Source organism: Mastomys coucha, unplaced genomic scaffold (genome assembly GCF_008632895.1).
Source record: "Mastomys coucha isolate ucsf_1 unplaced genomic scaffold, UCSF_Mcou_1 pScaffold1, whole genome shotgun sequence".
Lineage (NCBI taxonomy): Eukaryota > Metazoa > Chordata > Mammalia > Rodentia > Muridae > Mastomys > Mastomys coucha.
In genome coordinates this window covers 71961736-71983201 of record NW_022196891.1, presented here as the reverse complement: position 1 = coordinate 71983201, position 21466 = coordinate 71961736, and the positions used below count along the sequence as shown (strand labels likewise).

At 39.9% G+C, this 21466-nt stretch overlaps 1 protein-coding gene across 1 annotated transcript in view; it reads right to left on the bottom strand.

Annotated features, from left to right (window-relative positions):
- Positions 1–10755: 10755 nt before the first annotated feature.
- The window catches only part of Fmn2 (formin 2), a 334557-nt gene continuing 323846 nt past the window's right edge, over positions 10756–21466 (bottom strand). Inside the window, exons 18-19 of the mRNA XM_031379313.1 lie at positions 12768–12849; positions 10756–11287 (exon numbers count right to left, since the gene is read on the bottom strand). Coding sequence (XP_031235173.1) covers positions 11261–11287; positions 12768–12849 — 109 coding nt within the window. The 3' untranslated portion in view covers positions 10756–11260. The remainder of the gene's footprint in view (positions 11288–12767; positions 12850–21466) is intronic.

The following is a 21466-nucleotide window of genomic DNA, read 5'->3' as shown; positions in this document are numbered from 1 at the left end:
ACCTAGGAGTGAAAAGTCCTCAAAAGCATTCACTAGTCTCCCTTTGCTCTAAAGCATATTTACTTACAAAGGTGATCCAGCATTCCTAGATTAAGGTGGGGGAGATAGTAAATGGATGAGGTACCCTGGTATTTAGGATCTTTGCTCAGAATTGGTCATGCCTTCCACCAATGCATTCCAAGTCTGAGCTGGAAACAGGGAAGGGATTGCAGCTTCATCCTTCCACCTTTTACCACTGTCTCAGTTAGGGTTTTGCTGCTGTGAACAGACACCATGACCAAGGCAACTCTTATAAGGACAACATTTAACTGGGCCTGGCTTACAGGTTCAGAGTTTCAGTCCATTATCGTCAAGATGGGAGCATGGTTGCGTCCAGTCAGGCATGGTGCAGGCAGAACTGAAAGTTATTCTTGCTCTGAAGGCAAAGAGGAGAAGACTGGCTTCTTGGAAGCTAGGATGAGGGTCTTAAAGCCCACACCCACAATGACAGACTTCCTCCAACAAGGCCACACCTACTCCAACAAGACCACACATCCTAATAGTGTGATTCCCTGGGCCGAGCATATTCAAGCCATCACAACCGCCATAGCTGATGGTTTTATTGCATGCATTAAGCAATATCCTTCTTAGTAGCCCACCAAGAAACACTAGAAATTCACTTCCAGAAACATTATATTCTTCTAGTCACCCGCAAATTAGGATGAGACTATCATGAGAGCCACTATGATTCTATCATGCTTTCAAAAACAAAACTATATGTATGCTAATATACATATATGCTAAGTACATATATGCTAAGCATTAATGCCTGTGTCTTGTTATTTTGGGATTTTGCTATTCTTCTGTCCAACGGTATCTAGTTACAACAGCACAGGTTTATTGCCCAGACCTTCTTGTTGTAGTAATAATGAATTGGGGTTTCTATCTCATCTTTGATCATTCTGCCCCAGATAAAGGACACACAATTTTTTATAATATGAACCTCAACAGCACCAGAGCTCGGCAGATATCAATGTCTAAGCTATTTGGTTTACTTCCCTGTCAATAACTCCATGATATAACTTGCCACAGTCCATTTAGGCCACTCTTACTCCAACTAGCCAACCTTCGTGGCCATCTTTCAGGTATTCACCTATTCTATAGCATCTTCTCCTCTCTTCCTCTCTCTTCACCCCTCATAATTTCTGCTTCAGGCCATAAGCTTGGGAATAGAAGCCTTGCTCACCTCTCTTCTGCTCACCTACAGGCTGTAGGCATCTTTATTCAACCAGTAGATGTAAATTAAGGTTACATAGCACTTTTTGGTGTATATGAGGATCTCCTTGTTCCCGGGGCAACCATATGTTGGGAGGGACAGTATTTAGAATTAAAATAGACCTAACCTCAACACTTTCATATGAATATATTGGTTTGTTTGTTTTGTTTTGTTTTTTGATTATTTTATTTCCTCAAATTTTAAATGTATTTTCTTGCTTTGGACCCATGTTAGCATACTTGATTTTCTGAGACTAAATCCTTTTCTCCATAGAATGGAAATCTCTGTATTTCTGTTTCATTGTAGCTTTCCTACTCTTCTAGAATCATCCCAGCAGGTTATCATCATCCCTAGGGCCATAGAACCATAGATCCAAATCCAGACCCCATTTTTATGCTGAGAAATACCCATTGTCCAACTTGACCCAGCATTCTCAGGCCCCTGTCATTCCCAATGCTTCTTCCAATGGATGGCTTAGCATCTCTGTAAGCTCCTCTCATTTGCCCCTGTTGTGTGGCTTTTCCTAGACACAAATGTTGGCTCTTCTTAGATTGAGTACTGATAACAAACCCAAGAAACTATTCTATTTCTGTCTAATGTTACCACATTAGCTTATGAGTTTCTTTGGGGCATGGTAGAAGGGTTACTTATAAAAGAATGGGTGACTCTTATGTAGCTGCATGACTGAAAAGACTCCTCCAGTATGGATGGTGAATAAGCAAAATGGTATATTTGGAGCTCTCTTCCAGTGTGCAATCAGCTGTACTGGAAAGTCTCCTAATGCCTAGGAATTGTTTCCTGCCCATATCATCTTGGAGAAGGTCTCATCTGAGCTTCCTGAGTATTGTGTTTTATAGGTTTGTAGGTTTCCAGGTTTCATCAATAGGGGTAGAAGCCCTTGATTTTCTGAACATTGCTGCCCACCTGAGGGCAGGGTTCTGACAGGAAGAAAACCCTAGCCTCAAATTCAAGGCCAGAGGGCAGAAATGAGTGAACACTCCTTGTGGAATGAAATTTACAGCCACATCCATGAAGGTAGGGAACATCTGGTAATGTTCTATAAGGATCACAGTATCACCTGGAATAGGCAAACTTTTGACAGCTTGTTCTTGGTTGGTACCATTCCTCACCTTATTTGCAAACTAGCCCTCAGATCATCAGTATCCAGCAGGTCCTTAATAAATTTAGAGGTCTTGAGAATTCAGTGTGGAGAAGAAAGATGGCTCTCAAGACTTGCCACAGTGGACTTGGTAGAAACTCCTCCACTTCAGACTAGAGATGGAAGCCCTGAGGCCCTGAGGCCCTGAGGCTCTAAGGCCCTGAGACCCTGAGGCCCTGAGGCCCCGAGGTCCTGGTCTTGACTAATTGTAATACAGGTTCCTGTGGCTATTTGTTGTATAGTGAGAATGAAAGACTTTTCTTTCTCTTTGAAGAAATGCAACTGGGATCTGAACTAAAGCCAGAATGGGAAAAGATATGGAAGTAGAAAGGTCATGACCAAGTCCACAAACACAGATAAGACTAGTAACAGAGCTTAGAGGACTGGGATTCAAAGTAAACATGGGAAATGCTTCTTGCAATGATGATGGAGAAGAAACTGGAGAAAATGAGTGACATTCTTCAGGAAGACTGCCTAGATAGGATCAGATGTAAACAGTGACCCCTCACCTCAGGAGCTCACCTCTTTTACACAAACTGCTTCTGCCTATCATGCATAGCTGCTTCTACAGAAAATTCCAGCCCCTCATCTTCCCAGTGGCAACTGTCTTTTCTTCTTCCTAAGCCACCTTTGTGTGTGTGAATGCATGGGTATGTGTCTACCCTGGCTCGAAAGCACAGGTCAAAGGAAAACTTGTAAGTTTTTGGTTCTCTCCTTTCATCTCCAGGGCTCTGGAGATGACTTACATTGTCAGGCTTGGTAGAAAAGCCTTATCTACTTCATCATTTCACAAGCCTAAAAGGATACTCTTAATCTGCATTGGACAGAAGATTTGACAGGGCTGCTCTACTGATGTGGATCAAGGTAAATGACCTTCAATGTATTTTCTTCTTGATTAAACATAATGGACTAGATGAATGTGCTTGATATTGGAAATGAGAAGTTTCCAATATTAATTATAAAACCATTCAATACTGATTTATTCTTCAAACCGTGCCAAATCCAAAGAATCAAAGGAATAAGGGAAAACAACAACAACAACAAAAGCAACCTCTGTTCCTTTTCTTTTCTTAAGTATCAGCTTCATTCTTCCAGGATCAGTAAATGTTGCCTCCGGAAATTCTTCATCAGTGAATTCAAATCGTTCTCTTAGTAAAGGCAGCTGGGGCGAAATGCAAAGCAGTAACAATGCGGCCCCTAGGACTGAGGTATAGTCAATGGTAGAGTACTTACCTAGCAGGAGTAAGGCCCTAGACCAGGCACTATGAAAAGCAAATATAAGGATTTAATCACTCTTCTAGTAAAGAAAAAAAAATTAAAAAGTATAGAATTACAAGCAGAGGAGTGATGTCTATTTGTTATCCAGGAGAAGACATAGCCAGAAAGCAGGAATGAACAATTAAAGACAATGATAGTGTGTCATAACGAGGCTCATGTCTAAAGCACAGCAATCAAGAGCATTATGTATTCATCCAGCATTTAGGAAGAAGTTACCATGAGAACAGTCCCACATTTGTAAAGGCAACCAGCAGTTTACCAAGCTATACAAGCTCTTTACTTGCTCATGCTTTGCTAGCAAATCCTTCATCTGAGGCCACAATTCAGGTGCTACATAGTACTCTTTCTCTCATTTCTGGGATTCTTTGCTCACCCCTTAGGGATTTGACTTAAGGTCTACTCTATGAGATGGAGCCCATATCCAACACTGCTTGGGTGACCAAGAACAAGAGACCAGATATTCCAGGGATCCAGGGTAAAACTTAATACAACAGATCTTAAGACAGGAAAAACCATAGTGATAAAATGACTCCTAATGATATGGTGTTATAGATCAGTTCCTTGTTCAGCCGTCTTCTGAGAAGCTTCCTCCTGCAGCAGATGGAGAGAGATGAGAGAGAGAAATGAAAGAGAGAAAGGGAGAAGGAGAGGGTGAGGGAGAGGGAGAGGGAAGGAGAGACAGGGAGAAAGAGAGACAGAGGGAGAGATACCACTCATGGGTTCTTAATACCCCTCTTAAAAAGTTTGCCGGGCTCTATTGTTTCACACAAAAAAATCTTCCACGGCATTGAAGAATGTGGCTTCTCTCTGAAAGAGAAGGTCTCCAGGGGCATCCCCTCTCCACCTCTCTGCCACACATTGGAGATTTCCCACACATTTTCTGGTTTGGCTTTTTGATACCTCTAATTTTAATCAAAGATGAAGTTAGCATTTTTGCTTCATGCTGCTTTAGGATAATTTCTGAGAGAAGAGTGGGTACTGGTTGAATCCCCACAGCATTTTAAATCATGACACTGTTTTTCTATTGTTTTTAACTGTACTGTGTAAGTGAAGATGCATTTCAGAAAAAAAAAAAAAAAAAAAAAAAAAAAAAAAAAAAAAAAAAGAAAAACAAAAACAAAAACACACCCTCCAAATGTCTGAGCTCACTGGCTGGTTAGAAAAGGGAAGAAATAGCAAGAAGGGACATAACCCAGGCAATGTGTGCACTGCTCTCTCAGAGCCGTTAACAGTCTCTCTGCAACCCTGATTCCTCCCATCTAACATCCACACATCTCACCAAGGTTTGCTATATTTTAAAAAAAAAATTAACTTTTTGGCCTTCAGTTTAATAAGCTTGGCCTTCCTCTTTCTAGAATTTCTATTTTTGTGATAAATATCCCCCAAATATTATATGTACTTACAAATGTGCACAAAACAAATTCTAAACATCCTGTCTGTTGACATTTTCTAAAAATTCAACATTCCTGCCTGTTTTCTGTTCTTTTTTAAAAGCTCATGTAGCATCCATGTGTTTGTCTGGGGAACGTGTTGTTCAAGGGAGTTTTCCAGCTGTAAGCGTACTGGAGGATGTTAAGTCCCTGTTAGGGGGAATTGTACTCATATTATTTTATACCTAGTTGCTGTTTCTTCTCCCCTAGTCCTGAATGTAGGTTCTATGAGGATAAGACACTTTCTTTTTGTTTTTGTTTTTATTATCTTTAATCATTTCTTTTTTATAGTCCAATCATTATCCCCCTCCCATTCTGTCCTTTGACAGTTTTTCATCCCATTCCTCCTCCCCCATATTAAGATGATGTTCCTACACTTCCACACACCCTCCCCCCCAAGCTCTGCCAGAACTCCCCCTTCCCTGGGGCCTCAAGACTCTCAAGGGTTAGGTGCATCTTCTCTCACTGAGGCCAGACCAGGCAGTCCTTTGCTATAAATGTGCTGGGGCCTCAGACCAGCTGCCTGGTTGGTGGCACAGTAAGAGATCTCTGGGGTCCAGGTTAGTTGAGACTGCTGGTCCCCCTATGGGGCCTCCCTCCTCCTCAACTTCTTCCAGCCTTACCCTAATTCAACCACAGGGGTCCCCGACTTCAGACCATTGGTTGGGTGTATGTATCTGCTTCTGTCTTAGCCAGCTGTTTTCCTTTTGTCCTCTCAGAGGGCGGCCATGTTAGGCTCCTGTCTGTAAGGTACACCACAGCACCAGTAATAGTGTTTGTTATTCCCAAGGCAGACAGCAGTTTCTGGTACATATTAACAGCCCAGCACTCATTGAATTACACAGAAAGAATAAGGCAGACCTTTCCAGCATGTCTGAATTAGTTTCTTAACATTTCCCAGCCATCTTGTTATTAATCTTTTAAAAACACAAAAATGACTTGTTATTGTTTACAATCTGGAGTTGATTTGCTGCTTGAGTTCAGGTGCCCTCCGTGACCTCTGACATGCAAGTCCTCTGGTTTCCTCACTGGTACACACCCTTCAGCAAACCTTCCTGTGAGGTTTTTGGACAGTAAATTCTTGGTTTTCAAATTCTGAAAGCTTTTATCTCTTTTACCAACAGTCTTGCTTTGCTGTTTTCAAGTTAGCTCTTAACTATTTCATTTCTTGCTTTAGAGTAACTGTCATTGTGTTGTAAATGATGTATTCTTTCTTCCTGGAGGAGCTGATTCAGTTTGACCTCTTTAGGTCAAATTTATTGGTATTTCTTTGGCCCAACACTTGTCACATTCTCAAGCAAAGAGCATGCCAGTCCTTGATCCTAGCAAATTCTCAGCCAATGTTTTTTGAAGCTCTTATCTGTCTTTTCTGAAGCTTTTAACAGTTGACTTTTCATGAGTTCTTATCCTGAGAAATGCCTCAACACCACTGTCTTGTGCACCTCTTGTTTCTTCACTCCCTAGAATTCACTCAGCTCATGGAAATGTTTCTTTTCTATCCCACTGATTAGCTAACTTTACATTTCATCATGGGCACTAAACATAACTATTTGCCATTCCATTTCCTCCGCAGAACAAGGTCTATTCTCGCTTATCGAAACTTCTCCTTGTAGGCTTAGTTCTGTGGTTTAGTTCGGGCTCGTCTGAGAGGGTCGAAGGATGCTGCTTCTTCCTTTATAAAAATATAGTTATTGATATCACTCTGAATCCACATCTAGCCTTTCTTGGTGCCATTGAGTTCCTTTGTAGTGACAACACTGTGTGTAGATGTTGTCCCGTTTGATCTGCTTCTTCTGCAGCCATACATGCACTATATCAGCAATATCATAGGCCTCCAAGGTAGTCACTTACAGAAAGCCCTGCATCAGTGGTCCTGGGCTTTGGCTTGGCCCTGTTGCTCCAATGAGACATAACCATCTCCTGTTACCTTGTACAGGGATTCCTTTGTTTATGGACCATCCCTGTCTCTTCCCCTCCACTCTCCAGATCTATATTTTCCAAAACATATTTGGTCTTTGTAGGATGACTTAGAATTTCAAAACTTTAAACTCAGAATTGTGGATTTTTATTTTAAGATTTATTTATTTATTTATTTATTTATTTATTTATTTATTTAATGCATGAGTGCTCTATCTGAATGTACAATAGGATTCTAGAGCTTGGTGAGTCCATGTTCAACTGAATGCATCTGGTAAGGGCCTTTGTGCTGCATTTGACTATGGCAGGATATCTTGCAAGGCAATGCTGCATGGAATAGAGTGGTTTTTGGTTTTTAGTTTTCCCAGTGAGAACCTACTTTTTCAGTAATGACATCAATTCTCTTATAACACGAACACATGCCATCGGCTCCCCTGACACCCATGGTTTAGATTCCAATATTTGAATTTTGGGGGGACTTATGCAGATCATGGGAGGTTAGAAAGACCACTGCACGAAATGACTGAAAGTGGTTTAGTCTGACAGGAGGCTAGAATTCAGATGGGCTGAGCAGACTTACAACCCAGGGCAAAAGCAAGAACCTGATTGCTCTGTCCGTCACAGTCAAGATTTTGGATAAATTGAGATCATATACTTTTGATGTGTATAATTACTAAGACTCTTTCAGTAGGAAATGCAGATTATCAGCTTTGTATTGTGGAACAAATAAAAAACCCAGGTTGGATGTATAGCCAAGAACTGGTATGAAGCAAATCTTTAAATATGTCAGCAATTAAAAGACATTGTGATGTTAATATTGAGTGCAAACTTGATAGGTTCTGAGATCACCTAGGAGACAAATCTCTGAGCATGTCTTAGATGGGGCTAGTTGGGGCTATTTCCAATGGCTGAGGTTCTAGACTGAATAAAGGAGAAAATGAGCTGAGAGCAGCACTACCCCCTCTCCTTCTTCATCTCCTTCTTCTTTTGATTCATGAATGTAAAAGCACTGTGACCAGTCACCTTATTATCCTGCCACCCATGACTCTATCCCTTTGAACTGTGAAGCAAATCAACCACTTCTGCAACAAGTTACTTTGCTGAGGTATTTCTATCAAGGTAATAAAACAAAGCAAATCTAACACAGCTATCAAGGTAATTCATACCAGTTTTGAACTAAGACTTTCATGGTCTAGGAGGAAAATGAGGACATCCTTATACCAGGCACAACTAACAATGTTGGCAGTTGAGTCAATGGGGACTCAAGAGAGAGTGAGATATCAAAAAGGATTCTTGTACCTGAGGATGGAGGCTCTGTTTTCTGAGATAGATAACACAGAAGAATGAAATTTGGAGGGAAAAGATGACAAACTTAATCTGGTCTTGCATATAATAAATTTTGCGATATAGTATTGCATTAGAAATAGATATTAGGAAAGTAGAAAGTTTCCTGTTGGATCTCAGGAAAGAAAAAAACTGGGTGAAGATTTTAATATTTTATCAGGATTTCTGACTCAGGTAGCATGAGAGAATTAAGTTCCAGAATCCTGAAATGATTGATATTTAGCTCACTTATTTCCCACCCCTAGTCACTGCAAAAGTTGAACACAATGTCTTTATTTTTTAAGTATATAAATACATATATATAAGTATATATATATATATATATATATATGTGTGTATGTGTGTGTGTGTGTGTATGACATGTACACAGCTGACAGCAAAATATTTTATTATTCATTTTATTTTCGTATAAATTAACATCCTAAAAAATTGAAATAGAAACACTAAATACAGTATTGCACATAGCGATCTTTGTTAAATGCCCTATCACTTCATTGAAGAGTGGTATATACACATTGGAAGGACTGTGGGACAGGAAGGCTACAAAACAACAGCAGAAGAAAATAAAGCACTACTGTTTCTTTGCACTAAAAATCCAAAGTAAAAGGCAAGAGATTGTACTTTACATAAATACAAGTATAGCTATGATTTAAAACATTATTTTTTATTAGACATTTTCTTTATTTACATGTCATATGATTTCTCCTTTCCCAGTTTCCCTCCAAAAAACAAAAACAAAAACAAAAAAACAAACAGAAAACAACAAGAACAAACCCCTGTTGCCTCCCCTCTCCACCTGCTTGCCACCACACCCTCTCCTGGCCCTGGCATTCCCCTACACTGGGGCACAGAACCTTCACAGGGCCAAAGGTCACTCCTCCCATTGATGATCGACTTTGCAATCCTCTACTATACACATGCTGCCAGAACAATCAGACCCACCATGTGCAGTCCTTGGTTGGTGGTTAAGTCCCTGGGAGTTCTGAGGGTACTAGTTAGTTCATGTTGTTGTTTGTCCTAAGGGGCTGCAAACCCTTCAGCTCCTTTGGTCCTTTCTCTAACTCCTTCATTGGGGACCGTGTACTCAGTTCAATGGACGGCTGTGAGCCTCTACATCTTTATTAGTCGGGGACTGTCAGAGCCTCTCAGGAGATAGCTATATCAGACTGGCTTGTCCTTCCTTCAGTCTCTGCTCCATAGTTAGTCTCTGCAATTCCTTCCATGGGTATTTGGTTTCCCCTTTTAAGAAGGAATGAAATGTCCACATTTTGGTCTTCCTTCTTCTTGCGTTTCTTGTGGTTTGTGGGTTGTTCTTCCTGTATTCCGAACTTCTGGGCTAATAACCACTTATCAGAGAGTGCATACCATATGTATTCTTTTGTGATTGGGTTACTTCATTCAGGATAATATTCTCCAGATCCATCAATTTCCCTAAGAATTTCATAAATTCATTGGTTTTAATAGCTGAGTAGTACTCCATTGTGTCAGATCATAATTGATTAAGAGGGTTTTGTATAACATTAATAGTTGTTCTTTTCAATTGCTGCTAATAATATTTGTTGAGAGTTACGGTTTTAGAAATGGGAAAAAATAAGTGAATCAGAATTATCTGGACCGTGTTAAGTAAAATGCCTGTCTGCGTATTTAGACCTGATTGAGTTGGGATCATGTATTACAGCAGGTGATTTACTGCGATGACATGAAGATGTGTTCATTTCTCATCTAAAAGGCCCTAGGGAGGGAATTTATTCACTCTGTCAGGAATAAATTCTAAAATTGCTAAGTTTCCTATTCTTTTGAACATATTTAAGTCAAATCATAATTGATTAAGAGGGTTTTGTATAACATTAATAGTTGTTCTTTTCAGTTGCTGCTAATAATATTTGTTGAGAGTTATCAATCAGTAAATCATCTGCTGTAATACATGATCCCAACCCAATCAGGTCAAAATACACAGACAGGCATTTTACTTAACACGGTCCAGATAATTCTGATTCACTTATTTTTTTTCCTAATTTTTACAATAAGTGGTTATCAAAAAATAAATTTGACAATTTCATGAGCTTCACTTGATCAAATTTCTTGAAAATATTAAGTGAAGCTTGTGCATGTATGTGAGAAAGAATGTGTGTCTATGTGTATCTGTCTATGAGGGAGAAACAATGTGTGTGTGTAAGAGAGAAAAGTGTGTGTATGTGAGTGTGTGTGAGAAAGAAAGAGAGAGAGGGACAGAGGGAGGGAGAGAGTTAAAGATTGTAGTGTTAGACAGAAAGACATTTCATGATTTCATTTACCTCTGTTGCAGACCAGTTTTTCATAGGGTTTCAAGGGAAATATTATAGAGAGCAACTTAAGCATGGGAGAGGTGTGAATCATGACATAAAGATGGTATTTACTTCTCAAATAGACACTGTATAAGCAGAAGTCAAGTAGATACAAAGAATTCACTAGGAACAAAGTTTACTCACAAGTCTAACCACATCGATATGGAGTTCTGGTTATCAGTAAAAAGGAAAATATTTTTGCTGCAACAAGAAAGAATCTCACAAAAGGAAACCGTAGGTTAAGGTTCATCGTGTTCAGAATTAATGCAGATAGTTCCTCTTAGATGTGCCACTTAGGTCTGTTGGTACAACACCACAATGTTTACAAAAAGGGAAGGTGTCCAATTCTCGGCAGGTCTACTGCTTTTGTCATCTTAAAGGAACATACAGTAAAATTTAACAATCAACAAACTGTCTAGAAAACATGAAGATTATGCAAGAGGTTCAGAGGAAAATGATTAGGAGGATGGAGCTTCCTCCCCTCCTTCAGGTCAGGTGGATGCTGAGCAAGTTGTTTCAATGTCTTGGTTTCTTCTGCTGTTCTGATCACAGATTAAGTTTTCATGCTTATCTTTGCTTTCTAAAACAAAACAAAACAAAACACAAAAACCAACCATATATATCAGATGGGATTAAAAATAAAGAGGGAAGGAGTTTAGGGCAGTGCAAAAAAGAGTTTTTTTTTTTTTTTTTCTATTGAACTCTCTGGTAAAAGCGAAAATGTCAATTCATTTAGAAAACTTTACATGTATCATATCTGATTCATCTTTAAAGTTTTCAAATTTTCATTGAAACAAATTAACAAATACTTTTGAGAAAAATCAGTTTTTAAAGTTTAACTTGTAACATATGTGAAGTGCGAGACAGCATAGTCCTTTTGTTCCAGATCCCACATGCAAAGGCATGAATACAGAATCAAAACCAGTGGATTGATTTCCTGGTTAAAATGTTTAAATTCTCTTCTAATTTCATAGCAGCATAATCAGGATTAGCTAATAATCATTCCTCTTATTCAATATAACTTTATTAACCTTTGATCAGAAAATAGCGTAAGACAAATTTATCATCAGATAAGACTGATTTTGATACAGAAAAATGGATGGGAAAATAAATTTTATCTGAAGATAGAGATATTTTCTAAGCAGGGCTACTTAACCTAAGGCAATTTGAGTTATCTGTACTGTCTGTTTTATTTAGACTGTGTTATACTAAATCCAATTCAAGGTGCTTCAGTGAGGGCTGGAGAGATGGCTCAGTTGTTAAGTCCTGCACTGTTTTTGTAGAGACCCAGAGTTCAGATCCCAGAACCTACATAAAGTCATTTACAACCTTTGAAAGTCCAGCTCCAGAGGACCCAAAGCCTTCTTTCCACCTCTTTAGGTATCTGTGTCCACATGTACAGTCTCATAAATACAATGGTTAGTCAAAAAGAAAAACAAATCTTAAAATGCTTCTATTTGGTGTCCAAAATTTTCATCTAAAGCAGCACTACTTACTTACCCTGGCTACAGTAGAAGTATGACCTCTTCAAAACCTTCAACAAAATGTCTACAGTATCAGAAGGGAGAATTTGCCTTTATAACCAACATTTCTCTCTAAGGGTATACAAGTTGGTGGTTATTTTGTTTGTTTGTTTGTTTGTAATGGAGGACTCAGCCAAGGAAGGTTCCTAGAGCATACTTTTAGACAGGTACCCTACTAGAGAGCATATGTCATTTCCTATTGCATTTTATTTAGCACATCTCCTATGAGTCACTTTGGGTTAAAGTGCATCATTGGCTTGTGACTCATGTATAATGAGGAAGTCCAGGTTGTCCTCCTGCCCCAAGAGGTGGACACAGGCTCTCACATATGTCTTCATATCCCAAGTTCCAAATACTCAACTTTGAAATGGAATCAATTACAAAGTCCAGATTAAGGACAAAAAGAAAAGAGACTGTTGGAATTAGAGGCTCATTATTTATCCACACATCAAGATAAATATCCCTGAGACATTCTTCCATAGCCGGGTGCATATTGCAAAGACAATAGCAAGCTGAAAATAAGAAGTCAATACTTACAATCCCAGAGTCATGTCTTGGTTTTACTTTATAGAGCGATTTTCCTTTTTTCTGCTTACACAGTTCCTCAGCTTCCTTGACTCTGCATGGGGAAGAAGGCAACTCACTTAAACAGAAGAACATGGCAGTCACAAAAGAACATGGCGGCCACAGAGGCCGACTTTATCTATAGCAAGGGGGTAAGAAGTTACTCATTAAAGATTTGAATTACCGAGAAATAAGACACATAAGAATGCCTCCAGTGTTTGACTTTACAATAGAAATCATTAGAGATAAAACAGTTCACTCATGTGAAGTAGCGGGTCCTCAGATGGGATATGTTAAATAAATACAAGAGGGATCAACTATGATATAACTCAGAAGTGTTTTCATAATGAAGGATGATCATGTAAGAATTCACATGAAAATTTAAAGTGACCTCAGGTTCATTTTCTCTCTACCAAGCTCACCTAAACATAAAAAGACATTGGGAATGAAATTTGTGGACAGTTGCGACAATTAAACTTCATCAGGCATGGAAGTGATTATCTGTTGGGAGACAGTCAAAAGACTGGCCCATGGTGAGGTGACCAACACCTTGGGGAACTGTGAGAGAGGCTCTGTGAAAGGAATGCAACACAAGACCACATGCAGATTCCGGCTACAGTGACCAGACTGTGCTGTATAGCAATCATTTGACATCCAAACAGAATAAAGATGTCTTAAGAATTAAAGGGAAAGGTTTGTCACAGGAGGCATAAAATCACATTCAAGGACAACTCAGGGAACAAACTGCACTTGAAATAAAAGGCCCTCTGTTTTTTTTTCCCCCTAGAGCCTCTCTCACAGTTCCTGAAGGTATTGCTCAGCATGGGTCATTCTTTGGACCATGTTCGGGAAATTATCATTTAATTGATACCAAAAGTAAATAAATAAATCGATAAATAAACAAATAGAATAACTGTATAGTGGGTATCCCTTTCCCACTCATTTAGGAGCTAAGGTCTCACAGAGAACCCAGGTTGCCCCAGAATTTGAAATCTCGTGGCAACCTCCTAAGGAGCTGGGATTCAAGAATGCATTACTATTGCTGATAGAACTTTTAACATGACAAGATTTCTTTTGAAATATACGGTCCAAAGAAAAACTCACTGTGTCCATCAGAGGCATCACTTAAAGGAAAGTGCTATTTAGAGATTAATTCTGCATTAATTGACCTCACTATTAAACACAGGCAATGTACTATCCCCTGTAACCCTGGGACACCTTTACCTAACAAAAGGACAGAACACAAAAGTATTACATATGATTACAGGCAAGTGCTTTCAAGGCTAGTGAGTATTTTGCTAAAACACTTCCTTACAATTTTTTACAAATGACAACAAATCACAACTGATTTTATTAAAGAAATAGAAGTAAACCTTCAAGGTGGGATTCCATTAAGAGAAAAACAGGGCGCAGCAAGAACGTGTCCATTCTATCAGACTCATTTACATTTTTACTCTTGTGATAATTCCTTAAGAATAAAACTATTTAAACATGAAGTGTGTCAGAAGAATCTGAACAGGCCATGGCGTGACCTTAAGAAAAATATACCTTATATTGATTAAGTTTCTTGGGGAGGGGAAGAAGAAAGTTCTTGAATATGTTCCTTGAGCTCGGTTAACAAATGAGCTAGGGACAGAATTGATGTCCTGTGTAATTGATTCAACTTTTTTAAACAACAGAAGATCCACTGATCCAGGCAGGCGTCTCAAGCATGATGTGAAAGTAATTCCTCTCAGATACAACATCTAAATGTTGTTTTCGCAGTCAGTATTTCCAGAAACTCAGGACAGTTTAGACATTGCATTGTGACCACATTTATTACTCCCCTCCCAAGCCATAAATTCCCTTTAATCCCCCCCAAACATTTGAAGACGAAACATTTTCTCTATAACAAACCCAGGATTTTAGAGTCACCATCTTCCTCTGAAATAGCTGCCAGTAAATTTAAGCTTGAAGTATTTGGATAGGGAATTAAGGGACCTTTCTTTCTTTCTTTCTTTCTTTCTTTCTTTTTTTTTTTTTAGCACTTAGCCAAAATCCAGTAGATCCCCCTTTTAAATTTGCTTGGAGTTCTTTAAAACATTTCATAACACACACACACACACACACACACACACACACATTCACAAGTATTTAGATCCCCAAAGCATCCTGGTGTTCGCTCTGCTCTATTTGCAGCAGTTTTAGAACATATCTTGGTTAGGATCACAGGAAGCTGATTTTAATACAAACATATTTAATTTTACATGAAAGAAAGTCCAGCCATTCCTTAGGGTAGAGCCCATGAAAACTGCAGAGAGTGTGCGTCAAGGTGGCGTCATGTGGTCCTTTAGCTTGTTTGCTCACTTGGCAAACATTTTTGCAGCATCAACTCCAAGTCAGACCCTGATGTAGCTCCAGTTTACAGGGACAATTCAACTGAACATCTATAGACTCGAGGCATACAAGAGCAGAAGCCAGTAATGGCAGTGTGTGCTGTGGGTGACCCCCAAAATTTGTATAAGGTCCAGGAGGAGGGTTCTATAATTGCTATTCAGGAATTATAAAAAACATTTGGGAAGTAAGTTGAGGGTTGGCTCTTGTTTTGAAATAAGCTCAATTGTTTATATTTTTGGAAAGATAAATTATTTCAGGCTGAAAGAAACGGTAGAGGAAGAGACAAGGATTACCATCCTGCACTTAAAAAAAAAAAAAATGTGTAGTTTCCGCTTCTCCTGCCACAAGATCGCTACGAGGTCAATGTTCCCAATGTGTCTTAGTGCCTGCGTGCTGGTCACCTCATCTGAGGCGCCTTGAGATGTGTGCACATCGGTGAACTGGGGAGTTAGAGAGCAGAGCGCCAGGATAAACAGACTGTGCTGTTACTTTGAGCTTGCTCTACGGGGAGTCTGCCTTAATGCAAGTATCCAGTGGCATGGCTATTTTCAGATGGAGTCCTTCTGAGATACAGAGACGGGCATCTGGGGAATATGATGCAGGCAGCCTGTGAGCACTACTTTGAGAAACAATGCTCCGTAAAAACTCCACCTAGACTTCTTCCACAGGACAGTAATCCCTCCTCAGCCCTCTTATTCAACACCAGACCAGGAAACATGTTCACCTCCTTTTTTTTTTTTCTGTTGAGTTTTTCTTTTTAAATTAATTTATTAGTTAATTTTTACTTATTCACTTTACATCCCACTCATTGACACCCTCCTGCTAACCCCCTCCCATAATTCTTCCCCCATACTCCCTCCTCTTCTCCTCTGAGCAGGTGTGCCCCCCTGGATATCCCAACACCCTCACACTTCAAATCTCTGTGAGGCTAGGCACTCTCCCCCTGAGGCCAGACAAGAAATTCCAGCTAATAGAACTGCAACTGCTGGGCTGGGTGACTGCTCCTCCTTGCAAATGCCAACTTCACTTCAATGTAACTCTCTAGCAAGATGTCTCTCCCTTCACACTTGAGACTGGATAAAAGAATGTATCCCTGGAGTTCAGATTTACAGCCAGAATTCACAAAAATGAATAAAATAAATAAATAAATAAATAAATAAATAAAGAAAGAAAGAAAGAAAGAAAGAAAGAAAGAAAGAAGAGACAAAGTTCAGAGCTCAATGTCAGAATTGGTGTGGGGAGAAAGAGAGAGAGAGAGAGAGAGAGAGAGAGAGAGAGAGAGAGAGAGACAGGGAACATGGAAGGATGAATTGAGGGTATACCTCAGTTCGTAAAATGCTTGTGTAGCATTTACAAAACCCAAGGTCTGATCCACACTACAAGGTCAAGCAAATCAAGAGAAATGTAAGAGGAAACAAAGAGAGAGAAAAAGAGAGAAAGCAAAGCAAGGAGAGGCAGAAAGAAGCAAGCCAGGGAAGGAAAAGTTGGTGAGGAGAGGCCCAAGCTAGCTCTCAAGATCAGCATCTTCCCAACTGAGCTATCTCAGCAAATTTTGTCACCTGCCACTTTAGGTCTAGTGTATAAGTGTTGCAGGCCATTCAACTCCTTCATCCTCTGGTTCCTTTCACTGAATGCAACCATTTCCAAAATGAGTAGCAATTTGGGATTCATCCCATGTTCAGGCACCAAACTCTGACACTGTTACTTGTTTGAAAGCCTAGTTGTGCTTTCAAACAGGAGCCTAGCATGACTGTCCTCTGAGAGGCTCTACTGGTAGCTGACTGAGACAGATGCAGATACTTACAGCCTACTATTGGGCTAAGGTCAGTGACCCCTATGGAAGAGTTAGGGGAAGGATTGAAGGAGCTGAAGGGGATGACAACCACATGACAAGAATAACTGAGTATCAACTAACCCAGACCCCTGGGACCTCCCAGACACTAAACCACCAACCAGAGAGCACACAAGGGCTGGTCCATGGCCCCCCCAGCACATACGTATGTAGCAGAAGGCCACCTTGTCTGGCCTCAGTGGGAGAGGATGTGCCTAATCCCATAGAGACTTGATTCCCCAGAGAAGGGGGACGGATGCTGGAGAGGAGTGAGGTGGGGGTGAATGGTTGTATGAGGGGAGGTGGGAGTGGGAAGGAGCACCCTCTCAGAGGCAAAGTGGAGGGGGAATGGGGTTAAGAACTTCTGGAGGGAGGACCAGAAAGGAATGTAAATAAAGAAAATAATTTAATAAAAAAGTAAGTCCACTAAATAAATCAATAAATCAGTAAAAGAGTTGCAGAGAGGAAACATTTCAATCAATACATTAAAACCAGCAATTTTTACTACACCATTTAACACTGTAATAATTTGGAATGTGGGAAAGAAATAAGAGAGATAGAACTTGGTATACAAAAGGCCATCACTAAGAACAGAGAAGGTACACGAACAAAGGGAAACACCAGCTAGGGTGAAGGCAGTGGACTCCTGCTTCCAAACATTGTCTACAACCAAGTTCAACTTTCAAGCTCTCCTTATTGAAATGGGATAAGAGTATTGACGTATCTATGAACATTGTGAAGAGGCACAAGGAGCTCTACGCATGACTAATGAAGATCTATTCCTTTAAATGTAGTTCTATTCACAGAAATGGCAACATGAACTGCTAGTGTACATTAGTTCATTGAGATTCTGCCCTTTTAATGAACTAAGAAGGGAAGGGATGTTGGTATTGCATCCGTAATTGACCAGCTCATTTCAACCAGCAGGGCACCCCATCAACAGTGTAGACAGTAGAAAGAAAATGTATGCAGATAAACCAGGAGAAAAGAAAGTGCTCATTCATCACGTTTAGCGATTTCACAAAACAACAGAAGCAGCAGAGGTTAGAAAACAGGAAATGGAGCATCATCTTTGAAGAGGAAGAAGGGACGTTAGATGGTAGATAATGGCTATAAAATTTAATGTTAATATTTTTCTGTAATCATTGTCTATGAAGCTTTAGAAACAAAACAGACTATGCATCTCTGCAAAAATGTCCAAAGTACATGCTTCTTCCTTGACAAGAGGACCAGGAGGTGTCACAGAAAGGGTGGTGGTCTCTGTCTTTTAAGAGAACAGTTGATAATGGCCAGTGATAAAAAAGATCACTGTGTGTACGGATGTATGGAATCATGTTTGGCAAAAACGAGGTGATTAATATAAGCAAAATGAGTTTTGCAAAAAGAGGGGAAGGAAAGAGAGAGGGAGAACGAAGTGGAAGAGAGAGAGAGGTAGTTCATGTAGGATTTGTTAACATCAGTTTTAAATTTTCATCATTTTTATAGAAATAAAAACTCAAACTATATCTGTACTAAAACTGGATTCATTAAGTGTTTTCTAAACAAAGGGAATGACTTTTCATTTCTGTTCTAAGAAAGATGCATTCCCCGCCCTTGAAGCATCCATGGCCCCAGACCTATTTATTGTTAGGCAAATATATACAAAATGTTCAGTGTAGTTAAGTTTAAAAACAGTCTGTGAGGTGAGCAGAGAGATAGACTCAGATACAGACAGAAAAGAGAAGCCAGACATCCCTGTAGTCTGTAGACAGAACAACTTCTATCTACCTTCTAATTAAAAGGCCACTCTGGCTACAATCTTATCAAGAAAAGATACACTGTCATCATTCAACAGGGTGGGAAAGGCAGCTGCTTTCCCATTGCTAAACATTAATAATTTGGTCTACATAAATATCTGTGGCAGACAGTCACATCCCACTGGCTCCAGCTGAGCTTTCTGGGCATCAGAGCCTTCACTCTGGGAGTCAGGAGATTTGTATGTGGGAGAGGTGTGGGTTGAGTCTGGGGCAGGCACTTCACAGTCTGAGATCCCCTTCATGAAGAGAGAGACCTGGCAGGAAACTAACAGTACATGAAAGTGCCATTCCTGCCACGTCGGAATGCATGTTACCAAAATGTAATGCCATCTGGTCTGCCTACAAATTATTATTTTTTCAACCTACAAAATGGGAAGAGAGAGAGAGAGAGAGAGAGAGAGAGAGAGAGAGAGAGAGAGAGAGAGAGAGAGAGAGAGATATCTTAGACTATGGTTGGTTGGATCTTAACTATGGGTTAAGACTCCTGGGATTCTTTCCAGATAGATCCAAAAAAGGGTGTCAGATGTCCTGTGGAATTAAAGGTGAGTTAAGCAAGTTTATTCTGTCTTATCTCCTCTGCAACCCAAATGATCTCCAACTCACTCATACAAGCCATAAAGAAAATAATAAAAATAACCATCCCAAAGTGGTTATGACAACCAGGAGGAGACAGAGTGTGGGCTTCCCACTGCACCCACTTCTGAGGCACACACTGATCATTTTTCAGCTTGTCAGAGAAAACACTGCATGGGCCCCCTCCAGTGTTTACAGAAAACAGCAAGAATGAGCTCAAGCAGATTTGGTCAGGAAGAAAACCAGGTTCTTAATACACTCTTGCACTACTGGAAGCTAGAGTCTAGGTGCTACGGCTGTGGCACGCAGGAGACAGTGGGCACAGAAGGGTACCCTGCCTCAGGTCCTGAGGGGCCTGACCCCAGGACAAGGGAACTGGGTTCACACTGAGGCACACATCATAGTTGGCCTACCCCTTCTCAAAGCACATCTCCATTTCTAGCAACAGTGGGAGCTACCTTCTGAGAAAACCTCCTAGCTCCAAACCTGATTCCTGACAGTAGGATAGGTGGGCTCAATGCTATTCTTCACAAAACTACACGTGGATTTTCCCAAACACAAAGACAATTAACAGAGATGATTATTGCCAGCAGTTCCTAAGAGGATTTCTGTGAGGGCCTATTCAGGTGAAACCAGATAAAAAGAACACTTATTTACTTACTCTTAATTGTGTGCATATGTGTATAAGTGTGCATACATGTGTATGTTCAAGTAGAGTCCATGTACTGACTTAAAGTGTCTTCCTCTATTGTGCTATCTCTTATTTTGGGGGATGGATCACTCACTTTAGTTGGAGCTCACTACTCCAGCTAGATATGTCCCAAGCTGCTTGAAGTCTCACCTGCCACCATTTACCTATGTCTGTTACTCCCAATGTTAGGGTTAAAGGCACATATCATCAAATTTGGCTTCTAACATTCATGCTGGAGACATAAACTCAGGTCCCCAAGTTTGTATTTCAATTACAAAGTCATCTTTTCAGCCTTAGGGCTATTTATTCATTAAGAAAGCAAACTAAGTCAATTTCATTAATTACATATAACCCGATCTCTTGGTTGACCATCAAAGAGTACATAACATTCAGAATAGCATATTTTTGGATAAATCACTCCACTTTATTTTGTCACCTCAGGATCTTCTCCACAGCTTTGTGATGGCTACAGGTAAGAAAAATGGATTTGGGTTGTTGAATAATCACTTATAAACAAGACAAAACAAAGATGCACATAAAGATGTCATTGCTTAAGTTTATCTTCTATTTGTTCAGAAGGCTTCCCATGCTAGCTGGAAAATTAACTGCTCTCTAGCCAACCCCACTCCAAATATCCACATTTACTCTGGCATGGTGATTAAATCCCTGATTCTTTTGCAGTCTTTAGGGAGTGTCTCAGAGTTTCCAACTATGGGCATGTTCCTTAACCTCCTTGACTACTCTCATGGGCTAAGTGTTTTCTTATGAACTGTAGTACTGCTAGGACTACACAGTTATTCATAGGAAGCCTGTTGTGAATTTCCACTTGTCCTTCTAATCTAAGCCTTTGAAACCTTACCTTTTGCTTTGACATTGAACACAAGCTGTGGGTTCCATGCGGACAGTTCTTCTCTTCTTACTCACCAGGTTTTCCTTAAGAGTGTAACTATTCAAAACCGCCATCTAGCTCCCAGATCAACAGCATCTTGTCTCTCTCTTTCCTCACTCTTTCCATGTACAATATTGTTTATTAATTATTCCTCAGTAGAGATTTTAAAAGTCTACCATGGTTTCTAATTCCCCATAGGTGAGGCCCCTACTATCAATGGATTGCTGCCTCATGGTGAAGAATGGTTTCCACGCTGGCTTAACTCATCTTTTCACAAGTAAGAAAACTGTCTCAAACACGTAGTCTTTCTTTCAATTAAAAAAAAAAAAAAAAGAGTAAATTCTCTGTAGTGAGGTAGCCAAGGCCACTGACAGTCTGGCTCCAAGTAAGTTTATTTTTCTTTATTCTTGACATTATTTCCTGGTGTCCACCAGTACAGAACACCTTATGCCCAACATCTGAGGAGAAACCATGGTTAAGTGTGTTCCATGAGTACCACCACATTCTCTCTCTCTC